Genomic DNA, 18,273 nt, shown 5'->3' on the forward strand with positions numbered 1-18,273 from the left:
CGGTAGCCGCCTTCCATAAAGGTGTTGGGGATATTCCCATTTCAGTGCAACCCCTTGTCACACAATTTTTGAAGGGCTTGCTCCACCTCAAACCTCCACTGCGCCCTCCAGCCCCTTCTTGGGACCTTAACCTAGTTTAGGGTCGGCTCATGAAACCACCATTTGAGCCTCTCCAATCCTGTGATCTTCGCTATCTCACATGGAAAGTGATTTTTCTTCTGGCAATCACATCTGCTTGCAGTGTTAGTGAGTTTAAGGCTCTAGTTACCTACCCGCCTTACACTAAACTTCTGCATGACCGGGTAGTACTCCTCACTCACCCTAAGTTTTTGCCTAAGGTAGTATCTGAGTTTCACATTAATCAATCCATCATACTACCTACCTTCTTTCCCAGGCCCCATTCTAATCCAGGAGAACAGGCTCTGCATACCCTTGACTGTAAACGGGCTCTAGCATTCTATCTAGACCATACAACTGCCCACAGGAAAAGCACTCAACTGTTTGTTTCTTTCCATTCCACCAGATTAGGGCAACCTATGAGTAAACAGACTCTCTCCTCCTGGTTAGCGGACTGCATATCCTTTTGCTATCAGCAAGCAGGCATTCCACTTCAAGACCGTGTTAAAGCACACTCTATCAGGGTCATGGCAACTTAAGTAGCACACCTAAGGTCAGTGCCGCTTCCTGATATTTGTAGGGCTGCCACCTGGAGTTCTCTGTCCATTATTGTTTGGACAAGGCTGGAAGACCAGATTCCATCTTCGGCCAGTCTGTCTTGCGTAACCTATTTGCAACTTGATGTACCAACACCCTTCCGCCTGCCCGTTAGGGTTTAGGATGCCCTCTACCAAATTCCACCCCAGTACTGATGTTCATCAGAATCATATATCTTCCTTTCAGGCCACCTGGGGACCTTACCGAAAATGGATAGATGACAATAATACCACTTAAAGATCATAGGTTTGGCTACGTCATGTTCATCCACCACATGGTAGTGCTAGTTACCGTTTCTATTGTACCATTACTTCGTAGGTCACGAATGCAGAATACCAGTGCGGGGTAGGGGAGGGGGGTGGGTGGTGGGGGGTTTATATGGTCTATAAGTTTATAATGTTCAAGCATGTAAATTGGCCCTCTTTGTTTGGTTTTAAATGCAGTTTGTTAATATTGAGGCTGCTCCAAAATCTTTGAATGCTGTTTTTCAATAACAAGGACACATCTGATAATGTTAGCTACCAATTGTGTTATATAATGGTTGCAGTCTGTTGTCTGCCTGTATATTGCATATTGTTGTATTTTGTGGCCTGCAAATAAAAACAGATTATACACACACAAAAAAAAATTCCACCCCAGTTGTTGTGCCGATTGCACATCTTGGGTACATTTGGTGCATATCTCAGACATCCTCAGCTCGGTACTCATCCTGCTTGTCCTGTGAGAAAGCAAATGTTGCTTACCTGTAACAGGTGTTCTCACAGGACAGCAGGATGTTAGTTCTCACAAAACCAGCCCGCCACCCCGCGGTGTTGGGTTCGTTAGGTTTTCTTATTTTATTTTTGGCACCTACTATAGCTTTTAAACAAGACTGAAAGGGACCCCTGCTGGTTGCAGGGTTAGTGCCATCCTGGACATGCCCAGTAGGTGCCAGTCAAAGTTCTAGAAACTTTGACAAAAGTGTTCTGTGATTGGGCTCCATCCTGTGATGTCATCCATATGTGAGGACTGCTGTCCTGTGAGAACACCTGTTACAGGTAAGCAACATTTGCTTTATGTGGGGTTGCACTTATTTACAAGAGATGGGCATGCCTTAGCATAATAGACAAAAGCTTTTTATGGGGACAATTTGTAAATTCTGTTTTTCTAAAGTACGTGTATACTTTGACTGAGGGGGAAAATTACCCACTCAGATTTCCACCTACATTTTCTGCAGATTTTTTTCTGAGTGAATCTAGCCCCATCTAGGGAATGCCTCCATTACAATGTGATGATAGTGCGCACATTATGAAACTATATGCTTATGTTTACCTGCCCACAGGGTGGGCAATTTTCAGTCAGATTGATGTGAGTAAAATGCTTTTTACCCCAGAAATCCCTTTAAAATTGCCTATGTAGGGGTAATTTTGTAACATTGCATGTAAGTTAGTAGACTAAGACAACTTACTAAGTTAGTAGACAAAGTTAGTAGACTTTGAAAACTGCGCCCACATGATCACACCTGCAAAAACGTCTGCATGTGTCTTGACATTTTAAGTCCATACTTTTTAATATTGAAAGTGTGTGCATATGTAACGTTTCTCTGTTCAGACTGGGTAAACTTAAGTAGGAATAGGACATAAACATGTCCAGCTGAGAGTTCTGGATAAAGTACTGTTCCACAGGCAGAAATGCTTCGGAAAATGATCCTGTGAGTAACCAGCTCATCACAGCTATGATATAAAAGTTACTGATGAAAGGGTTTTTATTTTTGCAGTATGAGTTTAAAGCCAAGAACATCAAGAAGAAGAAAGTGAGCATCTTGATATCAGTAGATGGGGTCAAAGTGATACTGAAAAAGAAAAAGAAGGTAAGTGGTGGTGACTGAATTCTTCAGGTTTATTTTTTGGTTGGAAGGGAAGTAGTGATCTGATTCATTTCTGCTTTAATTTCTGTCCTGAATAGTGTGTGGTAACATGCAGTAACCCAACACTGAGCCCTTCTGGTATGAGGGTGTGCATAGCCCCCTCTGATACTTTTTGATCTTGTAGCCATGCTGCGTACTGAAGCTCAAATGATTTGAATATCACTTGCATACACCTGATATGACAAGCAGAGGACTGGGGTTGCAGAAAGAAAGCAAGTTTTTATCTGATAAGTTTTTTGCAGTCATGAAAATGTATTCAGGAGTTTGATATTTAGCTATACACACTTGGTGGATAAAGTGGTGTGCTTGCCATGTTAGTCCACTTGAATGTACAGAAAGTAAGGTTAACAAACAAAAAAAAAAATATCAGGTTATACCTTTTTTCTGACTAGCTTTTGAGAGCTAAAACTCTTTTCAGAAGCGAATTTGAATGAGCAAAAGATGGTAAAAGGACTCAATCTTAGGTTTCCAATCTCACTATGAGCCATAATATACTGCTTGTCACCTTATCCTTCAAACTCTCCCTCCTCACCCCTTCTCTCAATTTCCCTTCACCCTATCACTGGAATGCCTTTCATGTTCACATGTGGCAGCCACAGTGTTTTTTGTTTTTGAACAATATCTTTTGCCCATTGAAATTCTGACCTGGAGAAGAGAGTTTTAGCTAGTCAACAAATATATTGTTACTTTTAGTACAATAAAAAGATATCACTTGATATATATATTGGGGCGGATTTTAAAAGGGTTGTGCACGTAATATATGCGCGTAACCCTTTTAAAAGCCTCCTGCGCGCGCCGAGCCTATTTTGTATAGGCTCAGTGACGCCCGCATGTCCCGGGGCTTGAAAAAATGGCCGAGGAGTGGGGTGGGGCCAGAGCCTCCAGGGACAGTGGCCATTTGCTGCTGTGCCCGGGATCGCGGGCCGGCATGAGCGCAACCTACGCCTGCCTGGAGGCAGGCGCACCTTAAAAATTAAAGGTAAGGTGGGGTGGGTTAGGTAGGGGAAGGAAGGGGAAGGTGGGGGGGTGGTGGAAGGAAAGCTCCCTCCGAGGGAACAGAGGAAGGCTGGGCGATTCGGCACGTGCAAGTTGCACAATTGTCCAACCGCTTGGTCCACCAACCTTGGATTTTATAACATGCGCGCGGCTGCGCGCGCATGTTATAAAATTGGGTGTAGATTTGTGCGTGCCGGGTTGCGCGCACAAATCTACGCCCGTGCATAGTTTTTAAAATCTGGCCCATTGTTTTTATTTGTTAACCTTTAAAGAACTGTAGCTATCTCTGCGCAACTTTTGGGAGTATCCAAATAATGTAAAGGAGTTACATATGTGTAACTGCAGGCTGCTCGCTGAAATTAATAAACATGTAGATAAAGGTGAACCGGTAGATGTAGTGTATTTGGATTTTCAGAAGGTGTTTGACAAAGTTCCTCATGAGAGGCTTCTAGGAAAAGTAAAAAGTCATGGGATAGGTGGTGATGTCCTTTCGTGGATTACAAACTGGCTAAAAGACAGGAAACAGAGAAGGATTAAATGGACAATTTTCTCAGTGGAAGGGAGTGGGCAGTGGAGTGCCTCAGGGATCTGTATTGGCACCCATACTTTTCAATATATATATATATATATATATATATAATCTAGAAAGAAATATGACAAATGAGGTAATCAAATTTGTAGATGATACAAAATTGTTCAGCGTAGTTAAATCACAAGCAGATTGTGATAAATTGCAGGAAGACCTTGTGAGACTGGAAATATGGGCATCGAAATGGCAGATGAAATTTAATGTGGATAAGTGCAAGGTGATGCATATAGGGAAAAATAACCCATGCTATAGTTACACAATGTTAGGTTCCATATTAGGAGCTAGCACCCAAGAAAGAGATCTAGGCATCATAGTGGATAACACATTGAAATCATCCATACAGTGTGCTGTGGCAGTCAAAAAAGCAAATAGAATGTTGGGAATTATTAGAAGGGGAATGGTGAATAAAATGGAAAATGTCAATGCCTCTGAATCGCGCCATGGTGAGACCGCACCTTGAATACTGTGTTTCAGGGAGATCTTACAAAGTTTTTCGAAGATTCTACTGCACAAGTTATTGACTGGGGAACTTTATTAGTAACTTTTTCTTCTATAAATGATATTAATCAAATAATGAAAAAGTATTTCAATAAATATCCCATTATGTATCTGGAAAAAGCTTTTAAGATATTCCCAGATTTAGCAATATCCATACAGGTAGTAAATTCAATGGGTTTCTCATTCACGTTGCATTTTCCATGTACATGTTTGATTAAGAAACAAGATGACTTGTATATTTTCTTTATACCTGACCAGCTAAAACATTTTATTGAACAAAGAAGGTTACCAACCTCTTCCCCAATGTCTAGTTAGTAAATTTAAATTTTAGTGCAGGTTCTATGTTAAAAGCCTTCATATTTGTACTATTAAAGTTATAAATTCTCCCCTTAGATTTCTGCCACCATGCACTACGCTCTCACTTTGATATTATTAATGGTATTGGTATTAAGTGACAATGTTGTAAAATGATATTTTGCCAATAATTTGATATAATTACCAATCCATGCTTTTTCGATTGCAAACTATTAATTTAGATTGTAATTTTTGAAAATTATAAAGAATTAGAAAAAAAATATATAGTTGCGATGGAGAAGGTACAGAGAAGGGCGACCAAAATGATAAAGGGAATGGAACAGCTCCCCTATGAGGAAGGACTAAAGAGGTTAGGACTTTTCAGTTTGGAGAAGAGACAGCTGAGGGGGGATATGATAGAGGTGTTTAAAAACATGAGAAATCTACAATGGGTTAATGTGAATCAGTTATTTACTCATTCGGATAATAGAAAGAGAAGGGGGCACTCCATGAAGTTAGCATAAGAACATAAGAAATTGCCATGCTGGGTCAGACCAAGGGTCCATCAAGCCCAGCATCCTGTTTCCAACAGAGGCCAAAACCAGGCCACAAGAACCTGGCAATTACCCAAACACTGTGAAGATCCCATGATACTGATGCAATTAATAGCAGTGGCTATTCTCTAAGTAAAATTGATTAATAGCCATTAATGGACTTCTCCTCCAAGAACTTATCCAAAACTTTTTTGAACCCAGCTACACTAACTGCACTAACCACATCCTCTGGCAACAAATTCCAGAGCTTTATTGTGTGTTGAGTGAAAAAGATTTTTCTCCGATTAGACTTAAATGTGCTACTTGCTAACTTCATGGAATGCCCCTAGTCCTTCTATTATTCGAAAGTGTAAATAACAGAGTCACATCTACTCGTTCAAGTCCTCTCATGATCTTAAAGACCTCTATCATATCCCCCCTCAGCCGTCTCTTCTCCAAGCTGAACAGCCCTAATCTCTTCAGCCTTTCCTCATAGGGGAGCTGTTCCGTCCCCTTTATCATTTTGGTTGCCCTTCTCTGTACCTTCTCCATTGCAACTATATCTTTTTTGAGATGCAGCGACCAGAATTGTACACAGTATTCAAGGTGCGGTCTCAACATGGAGCGATACAGAGGCATTATGACACTTTCCGTTCTATTAACCATTCCCTTCCTAATAATTCTTAACATTCTATTTGCTTTTTTGACTGCTGCAGCACACTGATGCCTAGATCTTTTTCCTGGGTGGTAGCTCCTAATATGGAACCTAACATCGTGTAACTACAACAAGGGTTATTTTTCCCTATATGCAATACCTTGCACTTGTCCACATTAAATTTCATCTGCCATTTGGATGCCCAATCTTCCAGTCTTGCAAGGTCCTCCTGTAATGTATCACAGTCTGCTTGTGATTTAACTACTCTGAGTAATTTTGTATCATCCGCAAATTTGATAACCTCACTCTTCGTATTCCTTTCCAGATCATTTATATATATATATATATATATATATATATATATATATTGAAAAGCACCGGTCCAAGTACAAATCCCTGAGGCACTCCACTGTTTACCCTTTTCCACTGAGAAAATTGACCATTTAATCCTACTCTCTGTTTCCTGTCTTTTAACCAGTTTGTAATCCATGAAAGGACATTGCCTCCTATCCCATGACTTTTTAGTTTTCGTAGAAGCCTCTCATGAGGAATTTTGTCAAACGCCTTCTGAAAATCCAATTACACTACATCTACCGGTTCACTTTTATCCACATGTTTATTAACCCCTTCAAAAAAATGAAGCAGATTTGTTAGGCAAGACTTCCCTTGGGTAAATCTGTGTTGACTGTGTCCCATTAAATCATGTCTTTCTATATGCTCTACGATTTTGATCTTGAGAATAGTTTCCACTATTTTTCCCGGCACTGAAGTCAGGCTCACTGGTCTATAGTTACCCGGATCACCCCTGGAGCCTTTTTTAAATATCGGGGTTACATTGGCCACCCTCCAGTCTTCAGGTACAATGGATGATTTTAATGATAGGTTACAAATTTTAACTAATAGATCAGAAATTTCATTTTTGAGTTCCTTCAGAACCCTAGGATGCATACTATCCGGTCCAGGTGATTTGCTACTCTTTAGTTTGTCAATCTGGCCTACTACATCTTCCAGGTTCACAGTGATTTCGTTCAGTTTGTCTGATTCATCACCCCTGAAAACCATCTCCGGAACTGGTATCTCCCCAACATCCTCATTAGTAAACACGGAGGCAAAGAATTCATTTAGTCTTTCTGCAATGGCCTTATCTTCCCTAAGTGACCCTTTAACCCCTCTGTCATCTAATGGGCCAACCGACTCCCTCACAGGTTTCTTGCTTTGGATATATTTTAAAAAGTTTTTATTATGAGTTTTTGCCTCTATGGCCAACTTCATTACAAATTCTCTCTTCGCCTGTGTTATCAATGTTTTACACTTACCTTGACAATGCTTATGTTTTATCCTATTTTCTTCAGATGCATCCTTCTTCCAATTTTTGAAGGATGTTTTTTTGGCTAAAATAGCCTTTTACCTCACCTTTTAACCATGACGATAATCGTTTTGCCTTCCTTCCACCTTTCTTAATGTGTGGAATACATATGACTGTGCCTCTAGGATTGTATTTTTAAACAATGTCCGAGCCTGTTGAACACTTTTAACCTTTGCAGCTGCACCTTTCAGTTTTTTTCTAACTATTTTCCTCATTTTATCAAAGTTTCCCTTTTTAAAATTTAGTGTTAGAGCTGCAGATTTACTTATTGTCCCCCTTCCAGTTATTAGTTTAAATTTGATCATGTTATGATCACTGTTGCCAAGTGGCCCCACCACCGTTACTTCTCTCACCAAATCTTGCGTTCCACTAAGAATTAAATCTAAAATAGCTCCCTCTCTTGTTGGTTCCTGAACCAATTGCTCCATGAAGCAATCATTTATTACATCCAGGAACTTTATGTCTCTAGCAAGCCCTGATGTTACATTTACCTAGTCAATATTGGGGTAATTGAAATCTTCAAATCCACGAAGCAAGCCTTGCACATCAGCAAGTAACCAAAGACAATGGTGCAAGAATATATCTTTTAAGATCCACCAATATTCAAATGTGATTTTATTGTTATTATTTGCACAATATAGTTGATAATCGGCAACTCCACATATATCAAAAATCATTTGTATAAGTCCCCCGACACGGTCCCGTGTTTAGCTGTTGCTGCATCGGTAGGGACCTTCATTACAATATAATCTATAACAAAAACAAATACAAGTGGTAGACCACAAAACAAAGGGCTACATGTTATAAACAGTGAACAAAAATAGGGTACATTCCTTTGAAAACAGATATGGAGCGCGAGCGCCCTCAGCAGTACCAAACTTTTAAAGAGCAGGATTGGCGCCAAACAGAATTACATTGCGAGATCCCTGAACCAATCAGAACGGAGCGCACACTCAACCAAATAAATGCCACTCAATTTCCTTATTTAAGCCTGTCGGGCTGATGGTATTAAGGGTAAATATCCATCTCTGCTCTCTTCTTCCCAGCAGTTCAGGATAGTCTCCCCCCCTAGGATGGCAGGGGACTACCTCCAATACTGAGAAGAAAAGGTCAGAGATGACATGATTACTTTGAGACCAGTGGTTTACCAGTGGCTCGTCTATTCTCGAGAGACGGATGTTAGAGCAGTGTTCAATTATCCTCGTCTTTACCATCCGAGTGGTCTTTCCCACATACAAAAGGGGGCAAGGGCATTGCACAGTGTATACCACACAACTTAGTTGTACTGTCTGATTTTGCACGTAGTCGAAAAACACAGCCCATGTTAGGATGAGTAAACACAGAGATTGCATTGGTGTGGGTACACATAGTGCAATGTCCACATGGGCTATGCCCACCTTCCACATCAGATACATTCATATGGCTAGAAAACATTGTATGGACCAGCTGATCCTGGAGATTCCTGCCCCTGTAGGTTGAAAGACTGGCATGTGGTTGCTATGCAAATAATGGAGGCTGCAAAGTGTTTTTATACATTCATAGATAATGAAAAAAATATTCTGATTAGTAGAAATAAGGAAAATGCCTAAGAATTAGTATAATGACCATGAATGATTTCTGAATGGAATCTGAATGAAGATGTGTGGAACTCCTGTAGGGGTTTGAAGTTAACAGGTTTGAGAATTATATAGAAATCCTTATGCAGGTTAAACTAGAATGCTAATAAATATCTGAGTACTGAAGTGGGTTCAGGATCTAGTATTCCACAAGACAGCAGAACAGCTTTTCTATAACTTGGTTGAAGCCATGGTCTCATACAGTAGAAGAGGCACAGCTTGCAGGAAAAGAAGCTTAAATTTTGTAATTGTAATTCTAAATATGTAATTGTTATTTTAACATGGGTGGAAATAAAAGAAAAGCCTGGTCTTTTCATGGGCTTCCCAGGCTATATTTTCTTGAAGGCTGCTTGACTTTTGTGAATTTAATTTTACCCCAACCTTGTTTTTCTTCTATAGCTTTAGTACAAATGTACAAGGGTAAAAACTGATTGGCAGATAAGGTATTTAGAAACTCAATTTCACAATACAGGTGTTCTGCAGTAAAACAAACCTACAAATGACTGCTATTTTGTGTAACAATTGTGGTACCTTGGTCTTAAGGTAGACCATCTGGAAACTCGAGGCTTGTCCCATTTGCCTCCAACTATCTGCAATAAAAAAAAAAAAAAAAAGAGTTGACTATTTCTTTAAAAAAAACAACCCCAAAAAAACCTCCCCCACTGTGTGGCATCCAGAATATATGCCCTTTCACCCAAAGAGGATTGAGGAACCCATGAATAAATGGATTACAGTGGGCTCTGGAAGGATTAATACCTGTGACCAGGGGACATCCACGCTTCCAAATGATACCCATACAAAACAGCTTTTCTGCACTGGAAAATGAAGATGTTCCAAAAATGAACATAAGAAATTGCCATACTGGGTCAAACCAAGGGTCCATCAAGCCCAACAACCTGTTTCCAACAGTGGCTAAACCAGGCTACAAGAACCTGGCAAGTACCCAAACACTAAGAAGATCCCATGCTATTAATGCCAGTATTCACTAAGTCAACTTGATTAATAGCAGTTAATGGACTTCTCCTTCTTCATATGTCATATGAAAAGAGAGATATTCAAGGCATTCTGAAACCGCATAATGTCAACAAGCATCAAAACATAACGCCCCATTTGCTGGGAGAAAATTTCAGCAGAGTCCAACAGAAGCCACAAAGTGCTACCAAACACCTTAAAAGAAAGCTCATTCTGCTGAGGGACTTTCTAATCTGCTGAGGGACTTTAATTTGTGGACTCATTTTGAGAGACACACAATAGTAAAATGCCTTCTAAAATCATCAGCTGGCAAAAATACAAACCATATTGTCAGTACCATTAAGAAAGTAAGTAAGGAATATAGAGCTGATGTTATCCATCTGGTGACAAGTGACTTCACTGGAAACAGTATCCAAGCAGTAAAGGGAGATTTCCAAAATCTAGGGAAGCAGCTTGGACACAGATTACTGCCTTTTCAGAAACATTACCTGAGCATTGAAAGGGAAGATATGTTGTCATGTAGTCAGCTTCAATACATGGCTGAAAACCTGGTGTAAAGAAGGATTAGGACACATTGGGAGTTGAGGCTGTGTATAGGATGATAAGACTATACAGCAAAGACAGCCTGCATCTGTCTGTGACAGGAAAAAGGATCCTAAGTGAGAAACTCAGAACATATATCGGGCATATGTGGTTTTGGATACATTGGAGGCTGGGATCATGTATGGAGCAGTAAAAGGCTATATGGTAAGAATGGCCTACATTTTCTTTTGGCAGGAAAGAGGATGCTAAATGAGAAATTCAGATCATACATTATCAGGCATTTAAAGTAGAGAGTAGAGGTGGCAGGAGGTAGCCAATGAAATTGACATGTCACCTAAGCAATACAGGAAGTGGGAGGAGAAAATTAATCAGTTCAAAAAAACAGTAAAGATGACTAGGAAGAGTAGCAAGCTAAGGGAGAAAAGTTGGAAAGCTATGACCATAAATAGTCTTAATTTGGGCAATAAAATACCAGACTGCTGCAGCAGTCAAAAAAGCAAACAAAATGTTAGGAATTATTAGGAATGGAATGGTTAATAAAACTGAAAATGTCATAATGCCTCTATATCGCTCCATGGTAAGACCGCACCTTGAATACTGTGTACATTTCTGGTCGTTGCATCTCAAAAAAGATATAGTTGCAATGGAGAAGGTACAGAGAAGGGCAACCAAAATGATAAAGGGGATGGAACAGCTCCTCTAAGAGGAAAGGCTGAAGAGGTTAGGGCTGTTCAGCTTAGAGAAGAGATGGCTGAGGGGGGATATGATAGAGGTCTTTAAGATCATGAGAGGTCTTGAATGAGTAGATGTGAATCGGTTATTTACACTTTCGAATAATAGAAGGATTAGGGGGCATTCCATGAAGTTAGCAAGTAGCACATTTAAGACTAATCTGAGAACATTCTTTTTCACTCAACACACAATAAAGCTCTGGAATTTGTTGCCAGAGGATGTGGTTAGTGCAGTTAGTGTAGCTGGGTTCAAAAAAGGTTTGGATAAGTTCTTAGAGGAGAAGTCCATTAATTACTATTAATCAAGTTTACTTAGGGAATAGCCACTGCTATTAATTGCATCATAAGAACATAAGAAAATGCCATACTGGGTCAGACCAAGGGTCCATCAAGCCCAGCATCCTGTTTCCAACAGTGGCCAATCCAGGCCATAAGAACCTGGCAAGTACCCAAAAACTAAGTCTATTCCATGTAACCATTGCTAATGGCAGTGGCTATTCTCTAAGTGAACTTAATAGCAGGTAATGGACTTCTCCTCCAAGAACTTATCCAATCCTTTTTTAAACACAGCTATACTAACTGCACGAACCACATTCTCTGGCAACAAATTCCAGAGTTTAATTGTGCGTTGAGTAAAAAAGAACTTTCTCCGATTAGTTTTAAATGTGCCCCATGCTAACTTCATGGAGTGTCCCCTAGTCTTTCTACTATCCGAAAGAGTAAATAACCGATTCACATCTACCCGTTCTAGACCTCTCATGATTTTAAACACCTCTATCATATCCCCCCTCAGTCGTCTCTTCTCCAAGCTGAAAAGTCCTAACCTCTTTAGTCTTTCCTCATAGGGGAGTTGTTCCATTCCCCTTATCATTTTGGTAGCCCTTCTCTGTACCTTCTCCATCGCAATTATATCTTTTTTGAGATGCGGCGACCAGAATTGTACACAGTATTCAAGGTGCGGTCTCACCATGGAGCGATACAGAGGCATAATGACATTTTCCGTTTTATTCATCATTCCTTTTCTAATAATTCCCAACATTCTGTTTGCTTTTTTGACTGCCGCAGCACACTGAACCGACGATTTCAATGTGTTATCCACTATGACACCTAGATCTCTTTCTTGGGTTGTAGCACCTAATATGGAACCCAACATCGTGTAATTATAGCATGGGTTATTTTTCCCTATATGCATCACCTTGCATTTATCCACATTAAATTTCATCTGCCATTTGGATGCCCAATTTTCCAGTCTCACAAGGTCTTCCTGCAATTTATCACAATCTGCTTGTGATTTAACTACTCTGAACAATTTTGTGTCATCTGCAAATTTGATTATCTCACTCGTCGTATTTCTTTCCAGATCATTTATAAATATATTGAACAGTAAGTGTCCCAGTACAGATCCCTGAGGCACTCCACTGTCCACTCCCTTCCACTGAGAAAATTGCCCATTTAATCCTACTCTCTGTTTCCTGTCTTTTAGCCAGTTTGCAATCCACGAAAGGACATCGCCACCTATCCCATGACTTTTTACTTTTCCTAGAAGCCTCTCATGAGGAACTTTGTCAAACGCCTTCTGAAAATCCAAGTATACTATATCTACCGGTTCACCTTTATCCACATGTTTATTAACTCCTTCAAAAAAGTGAAGCAGATTTGTGAGGCAAGACTTGCCCTGGGTAAAGCCATGCTGACTTTGTTCCATTAAACCATGTCTTTCTATATGTTCTGTGATTTTGATGTTTAGAACACTTTCCACTATTTTTGCTGGCACTGAAGTCAGGCTAACCGGTCTGTAGTTTCCCGGATCGCCCCTGGAGCCCTTTTTAAATATTGGGGTTACATTTGCTATCCTCCAGTCTTCAGGTACAATGGATGATTTTAATGATAAGTTACAAATTTTTACTAATAGGTCTGAAATTTCATTTTTTAGTTCCTTCAGAACTCTGGGGTGTATACCATCCGGTCCAGGTGATTTACTACTCTTCAGTTTGTCAATCAGGCCTACCACATCTTCTAGGTTCACCGTGATTTGATTCAGTCCATCTGAATCATTACCCATGAAAACCTTCTCCATTACGGGTACCTCCCCAACATCCTCTTCAGTAAACACCGAAGCAAAGAAATCATTTAATCTTTCCGCGATGGCCTTATCTTCTCTAAGTGCCCCTTTAACCCCTCGATCATCTAACGGTCCAACTGACTCCCTCACAGGCTTTCTGCTTCAGATATATTTAAAAAAGTTTTTACTGTGAGTTTTTGCCTCTACAGCCAACTTCTTTTCAAATTCTCTCTTAGCCTGTCTTATCAATGTCTTACATTTAACTTGCCAATGTTTATGCTTTATCCTATTTTCTTCTGTTGGATCCTTCTTCCAATTTTTGAATGAAGATCTTTTGGCTAAAATAGCTTCTTTCACCTCCCCTTTTAACCATGCCGGTAATCGTTTTGCCTTCTTTTCACCTTTCTTAATGTGTGGAATACATCTGGACTGTGCTTCTAGAATGGTATTTTTTAACAATGACCACGCCTCTTGGACATTTTTTACTTTTGTAGCTGCTCCTTTCAGTTTTTTTCTAACAATTTTTCTCATTTTATCAAAGTTTCCCTTTTGAAAGTTTAGCACGAGAGCCTTGGATTTGCACACTGTTCCTTTTCCAGTCATTAAATCAAATTTGATCATATTATGATCACTATTGCCAAGCGGCCCCACCACCGTTACCTCTCTCACCAAGTCCTGTGCTTCACTGAGAATTAGATCTAAAATTGCTCCCTCTCTCGTCGGTTCCTGAACCAATTGCTCCATAAAGCTATCATTTATTCCATCCAGGAACGTTATCTCTCTAGCGTGACCCGATGATACATTTACCCAGTCTATATTGGGGTAATTGAAGTCTCCCATTATTACTGCACTACCAATTTGGTTAGCTTCCCTAATTTCTCTTAGCATTTCACTGTCCATCTCACCATCTTGACCAGGTGGTCGGTAGTATACCCCTATCACTGTAGTCTTCCCTGATACACAAGGGATTTCTACCCATTAAGATTCAATTTTGTATTTAGTCTCATGCAGGATGTTTATCCTGTTGGACTCTATGCCATCCCGGACATAAAGCGCCACACCTCCTCCCGACTGCTCCTCTCTGTCATTGCGATATAATTTGTACCCCGGTATAGCACTGTCCCATTGGTTATCCTCTTTCCACCATGTCTCTGAGATGCCAATTAAGTCTATGTCATCATTTACTGCTATACATTCTAATTCTCCCATCTTACTTCTTAGACTTCTGGCATTAGCATACAAACTTTTCAAAGTTTGTTTTTTGTTTGTATTTTTATTCTGCTTTTTAATTGATAGGGATAAGTTAGAATTTTTTAGCTCAGGTGAGTTTTTAGTTACAGGCACTTGGACTACTTTTCTAATTATTGGAACCTCACTGTCGGGATGCCCTAATTCTAATGCATCATTAGTATCCTTTAAAGATACATCTCTCCGAACCATGCGCTGCTGAGCGACTGTCGGCTTTCCCCTTTGTTCTAGTTTAAAAGCTGCTCTATCTCCTTTTTAAAGGTTAGCGCCAGCAGTCTGGTTCCACCCTGGTTAAGGTGGAGCCCATCCCTTCGGAAGAGACTCCCCCTTCCCCAAAAGGTTCCCCAGTTCCTAACAAAACTGAATCCCTCTTCCTTGCACCAGTAGCATGGGATCTTCCATCAGTAGCATGGGATCTTCTTAGTGTTTGGGTAATTGCCAAGTTCTTGTGGCCTGGTTTGGCTTCTGTTAGAAACAGGATGCTGGGCTTGATGGATCTTTGGTCTGACCCAGCATGGCAATTTTTTATGTTCTTAGACCTGCAGGCCCTAATGATGGAGGCAGACTTGAACATTGTTGCTGTCTTGGTACACTGGTTCTAATGATTGGAATATGGCCATCCTGGGCTATAATTTAAGGGATGACAGAGGAATGAAAAAGGGGAGGAGTAGCTCTTTATATCAAAAACAATATCCAAGCAACTAAAATGCAGTGGTAGGGTAGAGAAGAAGCATTATGGGCTGTCCTTTAAAAAAAAAAAAAAAAAAAAAGATGGTTCTTCCATTTTTACTGGTATGGTCTACAGGCTTCTGAATCAAACAGAAAAAGTGGATAGAGATCTGGTTGAAGATATCCAAAAGGTGGGAAAGAAGGGAAAAATGTTGCTTGTTGGAGATTTTAATCTGCTGGATGTGGATTGATGTATCCCTTCTGCAGATTCTGCAAGAAGTAGAGATAGTGGATGCCCTTCGAAGGGCTCTGTTCAAACAGCTGGTAATGGAACCCATGAGGCAGGGTGAGATGGTCAACATAGTGCTCACTGGTGGTTATAATGTGTTAGGTGCCCATTTGGACATTAATCTAAGCACTAGTGATCATCAAATAAATAGGATACAGAGATATCACTTAAAGGCTTGAGTTTTGAATTTCAAATATATGGACTTTATCAAAATGGGGATGTAACTGGAGAAAGAACTAGAAGACTGGGAGAAAAAGAGTGAGATGGAAACACAGTGGGCCAAATAAAAGCTATTACAAAGTCAACTAATCCTATATGTTAGAAATGTTAACAAAAGTAAGAGGAAAAAGAAACTAATCTCGTTTTCAAAGGAAGTGGATGGAAAAATAAAGGCAAGAAGAGCAACATTCAAGAAGTATAAAGCATCCCAAAAAGAGGAATATAAGGAAGGATACCTGTTAAAAACTGAGGGGCGGATTTTCAGAGCCCTGCTTGCCGGTGCGCCTATTTTACATAGGCCCACCGGCGCGCGCAGAGCCCCGGGACTCGCGTAAGTCCCGGGGTTCTCCGAGGGGGGCGTGTCGGGGGCGGTCCATTTTGGGGGCGTGTCGGCAGCGTTTTGAGGGCGGGTACGGGGGGCGTGGCTATGGCCCTGGGCGGTCCGGGGGCATGGCCGCGCCCTCCGTACCCGCCCCCAGGTCGCGGCCCGGCGCGGAGGAGGCCCGCTGGCGCGCGGGGATTTACGCCTCCCTCTGGGAGGCGTAAATCCCCCAACAAAGGTAAGGGGGGGGGGTTAGACAGGGCCGGGCGGGTGGGTTAGGTAGAGGAAGGGAGGGGAAGGTTAGGGGAGGGTGTTAGAGGATTCCCTCCGTGGCCGCTCCGATTTCGGAGCGGCCTCGGAGGGAACGGGGGTAGGCTGCGCGGCTCGGCGCGCGCCGGCTATACAAAATTGATAGCCTTGCGTGCGCCGACCCAGGTTTTTTAGTAGATCCGCGCGGCTCCGCGCGTATCTACTAAAATCCAGCTTACTTTTGTTTGCGCCTGGAGCGCAAACAAAAGTAAGCTATTCGCGGAGTTTTGAAGATCCGCCCCTGAGGGAGCAAAGAAATCTGGACAGCAAAAGGTCAAGCGGGAAAAAGAATTCCAAAGAGGGTAAAGCAAGGTGACAAAACACTTTTCAGATATATCAAAGAAAGAAGGAAGGCGTGAATTGGTATAGTGAAATTGAAAGATGACTAGGAGCAATGTGTAGATAGTCGAAGAAATGGCAGAAATATTAAAAAAAAAGACCCTGGAGAAAGGACTCTTGCTGGTAGAGAAGACTGTAGACAGGCATGTGGTAGATTACAAAAGAGAATGTATGGGAAGAGCTAGGAAAATTGAAAGTGAAGAAGACCATGGGACCTAATGAAGTACATCCCAAGATTGTAAGGGAGCTCAGATGTGCTGGCAGGTTTGCTGAAAGACCTGTTCAATAGAAACCTGGAAATAGGTGTGGTGCTGAAAGATTGGAGAAGAGCGGTTGTGGTCCCGGTTCACAAGAGTGGTAGCAGAGAGGACATTGAAAACTGCAGGCCGATTAGCCTCACCTCGGTGGTAGGAAAATTGCTGGAGTCTCTGCTGGTGGGATCTCGGACCAGAGTCAGCATGGATTCATCAAGGGAAGGTGTGCTATTAAACAAATCGTATTTATTTATTTTTTTTGTTTGGGTGACTAGAGTATTTTATCAAGGAAGAGCGTTTGATGTGATTTACTTGGATTTCAGCAAAGCATTTGAATCGGTCTCACATAGGCTCATGAATAAAATGAGAAGCTTGGGAGTTGATGCCAAGGTAATGGAGAGGATTATAAACTGGCTAACTGATATGAGGCAACGTGTAATGATAAATAGAACCTACTCTGAAGAGAGAACAGTATTAAGTGGAATGCCACAAGGATGGGTTTGGGAGCAGTTCTGTTAAATATCTTTGTGAGGGTGGAAGTGACGTCAGCCCTTGCAGATGGCCGTCTGAATCTTTAGCTCTGCGTGGCAGCAATATAAAAGTGGATTAATAAGCAGCCGAGTCCCCTCCGGAGCTTATTTTGGGCCCAAAAGAGCTGGGTAAACGACAGGACACAGCGGCGAACAGTCGATCTGGCCGATTTCTCCTATCCCGGCAATGCCGCGCATACTAAACTAGCCGCCCAGATGAAGAGGAAGCGAGTGCACCGGAAAATCTAGAGGCTCCCGAGGCTGCTTCGGATTTTGGCAGGGAGCTTGGTCCAACGCGCAAAGAATTCTTAGCCTGGTTTAAAGACAGTAAAATGGATATAGCAGCTGTTAAAAAAGAAATACACGATGTGGTCGGGGACTTACTTAAGGAGGTGGAAGATATAGGGGATCATGTGCATGAGCTGGAGGAGGCCACCGAAGATCAGGCCACTGCGATGACGTGGCAATCTAAGGAGGTACAGCTATTAATACAAACTGAGGACTCGTCCTCTAAATTAGAGGATATAGAAAATAGAAACAGATTTATTTTATATTTATTTATTTAGAGGTTTCTTATATACCGAGGCACGTTTGCAAAACATCACCTCGGTTCACAATG

At 41.2% G+C, this 18,273-nt stretch overlaps 1 protein-coding gene across 2 annotated transcripts in view; it reads left to right on the forward strand.

Moving 5' to 3' along the window:
• The window catches only part of LOC115099984 (carboxyl-terminal PDZ ligand of neuronal nitric oxide synthase protein-like), a 560,668-nt gene that overhangs the window by 177,491 nt on the left and 364,904 nt on the right, over positions 1 to 18,273 (forward strand). For both annotated transcript variants that reach the window (XM_029618101.1, XM_029618104.1), the window contains exon 3: positions 2,471 to 2,563. In XM_029618101.1, coding sequence (XP_029473961.1) covers positions 2,471 to 2,563 — 93 coding nt within the window. The remainder of the gene's footprint in view (positions 1 to 2,470; positions 2,564 to 18,273) is intronic.

This window comes from Rhinatrema bivittatum, chromosome 10 (genome assembly GCF_901001135.1).
Source record: "Rhinatrema bivittatum chromosome 10, aRhiBiv1.1, whole genome shotgun sequence".
In the NCBI taxonomy this organism is placed as follows: Eukaryota; Metazoa; Chordata; class Amphibia; order Gymnophiona; family Rhinatrematidae; genus Rhinatrema; species Rhinatrema bivittatum.